The sequence below is a fragment of the Nycticebus coucang genome, chromosome 13 (assembly GCF_027406575.1).
Source record: "Nycticebus coucang isolate mNycCou1 chromosome 13, mNycCou1.pri, whole genome shotgun sequence".
Taxonomy (NCBI): Eukaryota; Metazoa; Chordata; class Mammalia; order Primates; family Lorisidae; genus Nycticebus; species Nycticebus coucang.
In genome coordinates this window covers 56,878,036-56,888,499 of record NC_069792.1, presented here as the reverse complement: position 1 = coordinate 56,888,499, position 10,464 = coordinate 56,878,036, and the positions used below count along the sequence as shown (strand labels likewise).

General features: G+C 41.4%; 1 protein-coding gene across 8 annotated transcripts in view; it reads right to left on the bottom strand.

The window, feature by feature from the left end:
* Window positions 1–381: 381 nt before the first annotated feature.
* The window catches only part of ESRP1 (epithelial splicing regulatory protein 1), a 76,723-nt gene continuing 66,640 nt past the window's right edge, over window positions 382–10,464 (bottom strand). For 4 of the 8 annotated variants that reach the window (XM_053558813.1, XM_053558818.1, XM_053558812.1 and 1 more), the window contains one exon: window positions 382–1,943. In XM_053558813.1, coding sequence (XP_053414788.1) covers window positions 1,923–1,943 — 21 coding nt within the window. In that variant the 3' untranslated portion in view covers window positions 382–1,922. The remainder of the gene's footprint in view (window positions 1,944–10,464) is intronic. The other 4 variants (XM_053558814.1, XM_053558815.1, XM_053558811.1 and 1 more) reach the window with 1 other exon arrangement.

Below are 10,464 nucleotides of genomic sequence, written 5' to 3'. Positions count from 1 at the left end.
ACCAAACAATGACGGCTGCAACCAAAGAATAGCCGAGGATAGTAGCAGGTGCCTATAGTCCCAGCTGCTTGGGAGGTGGAGGCAGGACAATCGCTTAGCCCAGGAGTTGGAGGTTGCTGTGAGCTGTGATGCCATGGCAATCTACCCAGGATGACTGAGAGGCTCTGTCTCAAAAAAAAAAAAAAAATTTCGAGCTCAAAGTTTCTATGATTTATGGTCTAAGGATGTCTGACTAATATCTTGAGAAAATTTATCATATTTGGTTTTTATACATACTTCTGGTAAACTTAGGGAAAATATTCTACAATTTTAGGAAGAAATGGCCTATCTACAAGCTTCTATCATTACTGTAATTCTTCTAATAACAAAAGAATGCAAACATTGAGATTAAACAGGCAAGTTTTATTATCAAATGTTAACAATTCTACAAAAACTCAGTAGTATTGTAGTAAGTATTGCTGCCTATGTTTAAGTCTTTCAGAGCTTTGGGCAGACAACTTAAGGCATCAAGTATGAAGATCTTTCTTTCTGATCTTAAGTGCCAGTTATCAACAATTTTTATACACAAAAAGAATTTTTTTTTAATTTTCCTACTACACTCAAAAGGCCATTGCTGGTCAGCTGAAGAGGGACATATTTATTTGGCTGTCCATTCACGGTGTTGATCAAATTAATGCAAAGTAAATAAAATAGCATTCACATAAATTGGCATCCAAGCAAAGGGCAACATGAGTAACTTAAATATCAATATTCAATGCACTTAATCAAATCCTGTTTCATTGTTTGGAGTTGCATGAGGCAGCAGTACCAGCTAGCTAGTGTCCAATATTGCACTTTTGTAGCATAAACACAGCTAAACACATAGTGCTAAAACACCGACAGCATCAGTACCTGGTCTAATCGCATCAGTGTTTCTCTCTCAGTCTAGCAGGCTGACTATACTCCTAGGCTTTTAAAAGTATTAATTATTTGACAGTTAAGGCATTAGAGGAAAAGGATTAAGGCTACCTTAATATATACAAGCATACACTTCAGTTAGCATATTGTTTTCTAGAACACATTGTTCAAATATTCTCATTTCTGATATTAAAAACTGCAGACATTTTCTTGTTCAAGTCCAAAGCATCAACAATGAAAAAAGTACAATATAAAATAATACATCTGAAGCCACAATATTCAGTTACAGTTCAAACTAGAAATTACTAACTACATGTAGCTGCTTCGTTTTTTGGTTTTACATTTTGGCCCCTAGCTCATTCTTATTTATAACTGGTACCTGCCGAGAGCTCATTCTTATTTATAACTGGTACCTATCTACTCTTTAACATTATTTCAGTGGAGGGTGCACCATTTCTCCAATTTGTTGCCAGATTTTTGAAAAATAATTTTCATTGGTTTATAACTAACTATAAGACATCATGATGGCCAAGAGACTGGAAAATATCAGTTTTATCTCATTCCTTCTCTTATTCTTGTGATTTAAATATTCCAGAACTTTAAGCTTAAATTATGTAGCCAGAGGGCATGATTGTGCAGAACAGGGAGATGAAAAGAAAATAGGAATACACAAAAATGTAGCTTCCCTGACAATTAATGGTAGAGATGGCAGACACAAGTGGAGTATTTTTTTATCCAGGACTTAAAAGTTAGCAAGCATCTCTGATGCCACATTAGTTAGAAGTAAGGGAGACATCTGATTTCAAGTTCACATTGTAAATGGCTATTTGCAATCAGCAATGAACTAGGTTTGCTGCATGCTAACTGCTATAAGGATTTGGTTTTACTGGCTCAAATTTTACACTCCACAAAGATAAGGCACAGGCCCACTGTCCAATCGTGTTTGTTGAAAATACTGCAGCCTGAGTGTAGACAAACTTCCCCTGAAGTTGCTAGAAGTTTTCTTGTGTCTAGCATTTTGCAGATCACCATGTATCTTTCAAACACTGAAAAAAAAAAAAAAAGGCATAAAAGTATTAAAAATCCCTAAATTTAATACTAGCAGCCACAAAAACAATTTAGAATGCGAAAAAGTACCAAAAAAGCTTTAAAGTACATTTTTATTTCACACAGAGATAGTTAGCAAATGCTTAGGAGCACAGCATCAGCAAAGGAAATTTACCTGGTTTACATAATTGGCATTTTGCTCAATTATGTATTAACGTGTGTTTGACATGTATGTTTGTTGGGTTTTGGTCTGACACATTATTGTCATCATCCCACATTTTTGATCCTATCCCTTTCTCTCCACTCCAGAGATACCAGCCTCAATTGAATGCCCAGCTATCCATGTGCCCTCAGACTGGTTGCTTTTTTGGAATGCTCTTTGCTAGCTCCCTGCATGGCTTGTTCCCTCACATCCTTTAGGCTTTTTTTTTTTTTTTTGAGACAAAGTCTTACTTTGTCACCCTGGGTAGAGTGCCATTATGTCACAGCTCACAGCAACCTCCAACTCCTGGGCTCAAGCAATTCTCCTGCCTCTGCCTCCCAAGTAGCTGGGACTACAGGCGCCTGCCACAACGCCCGGCTATTTTTTGGTTGCAGCCATCATTGTTGTTTGGCGGGCCCAGGCTGGATTCGAACCCACCAGCTCAAGTATATGTGGCTGGCACCTTAGCCACTTGGGCCACAGATGCCCGAGCCATCACCCGACTATTTTTCTTTTTGTTTGTTTAGCAGGCATGAGCCGAGTTCAATCCACCAGTCCAGGAGCATATGGACTTCCTAACCACTGAGCTACAAGAGCCTTGTCTTCCTTTAGGTTTTGACTCAAGTCACGTTCTCAGAGTCCTAGATGTTTTACTTATTTGCCTTGTTGGTAGCCTCTTGCACCAGGAACGTAAGTCCTACAAAGACATGGCCCTTCTACATTTCACTCCTGTGTCCACAACACCAGGAGGAATAATGTTCCCAGGAGTGCCTGGAAGTCCAATGTTGGGCACTGAAGGCGGCCCTCCTATGGGGCTATAGGTGCCTCCCATCCCAGGCTCTTGACATGAATGTTTTCACCTCCCAATTCTACTGCTTTCCTCTGGGTGGAGGCTATTTGATTCATTCCTTAGTCTGGGTTCCCAAGTTATCACAGCACTCTTCTGATATTAGAGGTTCAGTAACATTATCAAAATAAACACAACCATTAAGGTTTTTTTTTTTTGTTTGTTTTTTTGAGACAGAGTCTTACCATGTCGCCCTCAGTAGATTGCCATGGCATCACAGCTCACAGCAACCTTAAACTCTTGGGCTCAAGCGATTCTCTTGCTTTAGCCTCCCAAGTAGATGGTCTACAGGCACTTGCCACAATGCCCGGATATCTTTAGAGATGAGGTCTCACTCTGGCTCAAGCTGGTCTCAAACCTATAAGCTCAGGCAATCTACCTGCCTCGACCTCCCAGAGTGCTATGATTACAGGCATAAGCCACCCTGCCTGGCCAGGAAATATCACTTTTGTAGGTGCCCAAAATTAAACCTTGATATTCTGTTAAAAGTCCCTCCAAAAAAAAAGGCAAAAAGAAATTAAAAATCTACACTTCTCAAACCTGTTTTTTAAACACACTGGTTTCCAATGGAATTTTACTATTTATCAATGAAACCTAATTTTACTATTTATCAATGAAACCTGAAACTCCTAACTGCTAGCAAAAACCAACCTCAGAAGGCTGATAAGAAAAGGTTCCCTTTTCCCCTTTAGCTATAGTAAAGCAAACACTATTTACAAAGATAATTTTATTTTGGGGCGGCGCCTGTGGCTCAGTGAGTAGGGCACCGGCCCCATATGCCGAGGGTGGCGGGTTCAAACCCAGCCCCGGCCAAACTGCAACAACAACAAAAAAAATAGCCGGGGATTGTGGCAGGTGCCTATAGTCCCAGCTGCTTGGGAGGCTGAAGCAAGAGAATCATGTAAGCCCAAGAGTTAGAGGTTGCTGTGAGGCACTCTACCTGAGGGCAGTACAGTGAGACTCTGTCTCTACAAAAAAAAAAAAAAAAGATAATTTTATTTTTTAAAAGACAGGGTCTCTCATATCTTTAAGGGATTGTCTGAAAAAAAAAGACAAGGTCTCACTCTGTCACTCAGGCTTAGTGCAGTGGTCTGATAATAGCCCACTGTAACCTCAAATTCCTGAACTCAAGAGGTCCTCCCAAGTAGCTAAGACTACAGCAAAGTTACTATCCTCAAGAGTATGAGACCAGCCTAGCAAGAGCAAGACCCCATGTCCACTTTAAAAAAAAAAAGGAAAGAAAATAATTAGCTGGGCATTGTGCTGGGTGAGTGTAGTCCCAACTGCTCCGAAGGCTGAGGCAGAATGATCTCCTGAACCCAGGAGTTTGAGGCTGAGCTAAGCTAACACTATACTACTCTAGCCTGGGCAACAGAATGAGACTGTGTCCCCCTATCTCTCCCCCCAAATTTTTATAGTAATTGTCACATTTTCTGAAAATTATAAGTCATTTATGAGTTTTCCTTGTTAGGCGGCAGGAATAGCTCATTCTCCCTTATATATAAAATAAAACCCATAACTCAGATCCCTTAATCAAAGAAAGTTTGACAGCCTATCTCTTACATAAACCAACAAAAATCAGCATTTAGCTATTCTTACCCTCTATTATAAATACTACCACTAGGAGGCAAAAGAGAAAGTACGTTTAATTTAAAGAGCTGTTGATTTCTTTTTTTTCTTTTGAGACAAAGCCTCACTTTGTAGCCCTCAGTAGAATGCTGTGGTGTCATCGCTCACAACAATCTCAAAGTCTTAGGCTCATGCGATCCTCCTTCCTTCAGTCTCCCAAGTAGCTGGGACTACAGGTGCCTGCCACAATGCTCAGCTATTTTTTCTTTTTTTATTGAGACAGAGTCTCACTTTGTTGCCCTCAGTTGAGTGTCTCTGCGTCACAGCTCACAGCAACCTCAGACTCTTGGGCTCAAGCGATTCTCTTGCTTCAGTCCCAGTAAGTGGGACTATAGGTACCCACCATAACACCCAGCTATTTTTAGAGACGGGGTCTCATTCTGGTTCAGGCTGATCTTGAACCTGTGAGTTCAGGCAATGCACCTGCCTTGGCCTACCAGAGTGCTAAGATTACAGTTGTGAGCCACCGTGCCCAGCCTGCCTGGGTATTATTTAGTGATGGGGTCAGTCTCTGGCTCAGGCTGGTCTCAAACTCCTGAGCTCAAGCATCCCACCCACCTTAGCCTGTCAAAGTGCTAGGTTTACAGGTGTGTGCCACCACACCTGGACCCTTGATTGCTTGCACCCAAAATACCTTATTAAAATACTTTTGGGGGTCTCGGCACCTGTGGCTCAAGCGGCTAAGGCGCCAGCCTCATACACCTGAGCTGGCGGGTTCAAATCTAGCCTGGGCCTGCCAAACAACAATGATGGCTGCAACCAAAAAATAGCCAGGTGTTGTGGCAGGTGTCTGTAGTCCCAGCTACTTGGGAGGCAGAGGCAGGAGAATCACTTGAGCCCAGGAGTTGGAGGTTGCTGTGAGCTGTGATGCCACAGCACTCTACCCAAGGCGCCAGCTTGAGGCTCTATCTCAAAACAAACAAACAAAAAAAAACAACTTTTGGGGGCTGAGTGCCTATAGCACCGCTGCTAGGGTGCCACCCACATACAATGGGGCTAGTGGGTTCAAACTCGGCCATGGCCTGCCAAACAACAATGACAACTACAACAAACAAATAACCAAGCATTGTGGTGGGCTCCTGTATTCCCAGCTACTTGGGAGGCTGAGGCAAGAGATCGGCTTAGGACCCAATAGTATAACGTTGCTGTGGGCTGTGACACCACAGCACACTACTGAGAACAACATAATGAGACTCTGTCTCCAAAAACAAACAAACAAACCCCACAATACTTTCAGGGCTGGGTGCAGTGGCTCACACCTATAATCCTAGTACTCTGGGAGTCTGAGGCAGGTGGATTGCTTGGGCTTAGGAGTTTGAGACTAGCTGAGTCAAAGCAAGACTCAAATAAATAGCTGGCTCGGTGCCAGTAGCACAGTGGTTATGCACCAGCCACATACAAACCCAAGGCTAGCGGGTTTGAATCCGGCAGGGGCCAGCTAAACAACAATGACAATTGCAATAAAAAAATAGCCGGGCCTTGTGGCAGGTGCCTGTAGTCCCAGCTATTTGGGAGGCTGAGTCAAGAGAATTGCTTAAGCCCAGGCACTCTATGGAGGGTGACATAGTAAGACTCTGTCTTAAAAATAAATAAACGAATGAATGAATAGCTAGGCGTTGTGGTGGGAGTCTGTACTCCCTATTACTCAGGAGACTGAGGCAAGAGAATTGCTTGAGCCCAAGAATTTGAGGTTGCTATGAGCTATGATCTACCAAGGGTGACAAAGTGAGACTGTCTCAAAAAACAAACAAACAAACAAACAAAAAAAAAAACCTTTTGACTAGAAACTAAAATATTGGTTACTATAAGAAATTATACTGGCTCAGCACCTGTAGCTCAAGCGGCTAAGGTGCCAGCCACATACACCTGAGCTAGTGGGTTCGAATCCAGCCCGGGCCCCCCAAACAACGACAGCTACAACCAAAAAATAGCCGGGTGCTGTGGCGGCCACCTGTAGTCCCAGCTACTTGGGAGGCAGAGGCAAGAGAATCACTTGAGCCCAGGAGTTAAGAGGTTGCTGTGAGCTGTGATGCCATCGCACTCTACCCAGGGCGACAGCTAGAGGCTCTGTCTCAAAAAAAAAAGAAAAGAAAAGAAATTATACTACAAAAAGCCAAAAATCACTTCCAATCCATAATAAAGTAATCCAAACTTTATACTTAAAGAGAACTATAAATACTTTGAAAAAATATTATAATCTATTGCCTACATTTTTAAAGCCTTCAAGTATAAAAAATCCTATCTGTGCTTGTTATTTTTGGACTCAGTTTTATTTTACATAAATAGAGAAAAAGAAAAAGTAAATAGACCTCAGAGAAAAAGATTTCTGTTCTTTTTAATCATCCTACACAAGACCTCACAACATGGAGTTATAACATGATTGAATGTAGAAACAGAATTCTTGTATTTTCATGTCATAATTAACTGCTTGACAGACATAAATACTGAGTTGTTTTGAATAAAATTTCCTAGTAGGAATCCCTTTGTCATTTAGAAAGTACAGAAAACGTTCTCAACCAGAAAGTTAAAAAACCCTGTTGCTTGAGGTTGGTGGTACAATGACCAAGAGGCAAGCAAACACTGATGCAAGGAGGTTAAAACCCAAGATAAGTGAAGAGATCAAGAAACCTGGAGCCTAGATTAGTTATAGTCAAAGGCCCTCAAAGGAAATGCTCAAAAAAAAAAAAGAATGGGGACATGTTAAAAGAGGCACATGAGGGGACCTTAACGAGCACGCAGGGACCAAAGCTGGAATAATCTGAGCAATGAAACAATGTAGTATTGGATTATAAACCAAGAGACCAAATAAATAAGCCTGAGTCCACACCAAGGCTGCTGGGTTCAAGCCTGGCCTGGGCCAGCTAAACAATGATAACAACTGCAACAATAGCTGGCGTTGTGGCGGCTGCCTGTAGTTCTAGCTACTCGGGAGGCTGAGGCAAGAGAATCACTTAAGCCCAAGAGTTTGAGGTTACTGTGAGTTGTGACGCCAGAGCATAACGAGGGGGACATAGTGAGACTGTCTTAAAAAAAAAAAAAAAAGGCAGTATATACCTCAAGTGTCAAGGTCATGAAAAATAAGGAAAAACTAGCACAAACCAGGACATAAAGACAGGACAATAAAATTCAATGTAAAATCCTGGATTGAATACTGAACAGGAAAAGAATATTAATGGAAAAACTGGTGAAATCTGAATTATGCCTAGAATTTTGATAATAATGTAAAAAAAAGAAATCAAAGCTTTGCCCCTATGATTATTATAACTACAGTAAAAAAATTAATATAGATCTTTATAATTTATAAAACTTGTGTGCATTCATTAATCTACCGGATTCTCACAGAAAATATGTTAAGACACATATGCAGAACTGTTATTTTCTGAAGTAATTTTATGCCCCCTTTACATAGCAGGGAAATGCTACCTTTAAAGTACTGTCACCTCCATACAAAATACAGTTATAGGGCAGCACCTGTGGCTCAACGGGTAGGGCGCTGGTCCCATATACGGAGAGTGGCAGGTTCAAACTTGGCCCCAACCAAACTGCAACAAAAAAACAGCCGGGCATTGTGACAGGCTCCTGTAGTCCTAGCTACTCCGGAGGCTGAGGCAAGAGAATCGCATAAACCCAGGAGTTGCAGGGTGCTGTGAGCAGTGTGATGCCACAGCACTCTACAGAGGGTGATAAAGTGAAACTCTATCTCTACCAAAAAAAAAATACAGTTATAGCCATGAACTATTGACAGATTTAAATTAAGGAGCTGATACTGCCTTTGAGATCAGCCAAACCTGGGTGACACAGAGAGACCCTCTCTCTTACACAAAACAAAAACCACAATGTAAAGAAAACCTAGGAACTTAACAGTACTTGGGAAAATAAAACTTCTCCAGCCAGCTGAGAGGTCCTTTCTTTTAGCCCAACATCTACTCGTTTCCAAGGAAAGACTCTGGGCATCTTCAATGGTTTGCAAAATGCTGGAGATGTTTTTTTGTTTGTTTAATGACAAAAAGAGAAATGTGGCTCAGAGGGTGGCTCATTTCCACAATCCTAGAACTCTGGAAGAACAAGGCCAGTGGAGTGCTTGAGCTCAGGAGTTCCAGACCTGCCTAGGCAAAAGCAAAACCCCATCTATACTAAAAATAGAAAAAAGCCAGGCATTGTGGCAGGCACCGTACCTATAGTCCCATCTACTCAGGAGGCTGAGGCTTTTTAAAAAAACAGAAAGAGAGAAAGAGAGGAAAAGAAGAATATAGTTCAGTTCTTAGCGGTAGTTAACAAGCTTAGCCAGGGCTAATAAGACATTGCAAAAGAAGACAAAAGCAGTGCGACTTCTTGACCAGATCTTGTCACGGGCATTAGCGACCTAATCCTATAACCCACAGTGAGATCATTCTGTCACATATTTTTCAGAACACTGTACTAGTTTCTTGGCTAACTATAATCATTTACCATAAATATGGTGACTTAAAATAACAGAAATTTATTCTCTCACAATTCTTGAAGCTTTAAGTCAGAGATCAGAAAGTGTCAGTAAGGGATCGGAGCCTGTAGCACAGTAGTTACAGCATCGGCCACATGCACAAGGGTGGCAGGTTCGAACCTGGCCCGGGCCAGGTAAACAATGGCAACTCCAACAACAACAACAAAAATAGACAAGTGTTGTGGCGGGCACCTATAGTCCCAGGTACTTGGGAGGCTGAGGCAAGAGAATCGCTTAAGCCCAAGAGTTAGAGGTTGCTGTGAGCTGTGATGCCTGAGTGAGACTTTGTCTCAAAAAAAAAAAAAAAAAGTGTCAGTAGGCACTGCTTGATATCTGAAGGCTCTGGCAACAATCAGTTCTTTGCTCCCCTTGTAGCCTCTGGTGGCTGTAACCACTGCCTGGCTGTGTCTACTTCAATCTCTGCCTCCCAGGTCGCACTGCTCCACTGTATGTGTCTGTCTGATTTCCCTAGGCCTCTCTTATAGGATACATGGATGCACTGCATCTAGGGCCACCCAGATAATTCATGACATGTACTTCTTCTCAAGAACCTTATTCATAGCTTTTGCCACAGAATGTAATAGTCACAGAGATCAGGATATAGACATATCTTGGGGCCATCTTTAAATCCACTGTAAGAACTTAAGTCGGCCATGCTACTACACATATGTGATCAACAGAAAAGAGCCCCAAGACTGAAGCCAGAAGTCCTAGATCTTTTTGTCAGTTTATTCATTAGCTGTATGACTTTGTGAAAGTTTCCTAAACTCTCTGGGGTTCATTTCCTCATTTGTTGGTTTTTTTTTTTTTTCTTTTTTGCAGTTTTTGGCTGGGGCTGGGTTTGAACCCGCCACCTCCAGCATATGGGCCTGGTGCCCTACTCCTTTGAGCCACAGGCGCTGCCCTCCTATCTGTTAAATGAAGCTACAGGTACCTGCCCTGAAGCTTCTCAGATGAGTCTCACAATATAAAATATGATCAGACTCACACAAGACTGTGGATAAAAACATACATAGACTAAGAACTATATTAGTATAAAAGGTGGTCTGTGATCATGAATTTGATATTGATAAGGGGGGGGAGAAAAAATAAATAAAGTTGAGAGAGAAGAGAAGGTCCAAAATTACACATGGGCAAACAAAAAAGGTGAAAGGAAATATTTATTATGGTTATTTCTGGGTGGTGGGATTAGTGATTTCTTAGTATCTGTTTCCATGCTCAAAATTTATTTTAATGAGCAAATATTTTTACTTTATGATTCTTAAATCCTTGGGTTGAGATAATCAAACAAGGTAACTTACGCCTAATATGTCATACAGTGAATTTTTTAAAATTCTCAATATAAAGACAGATTAATCTGAT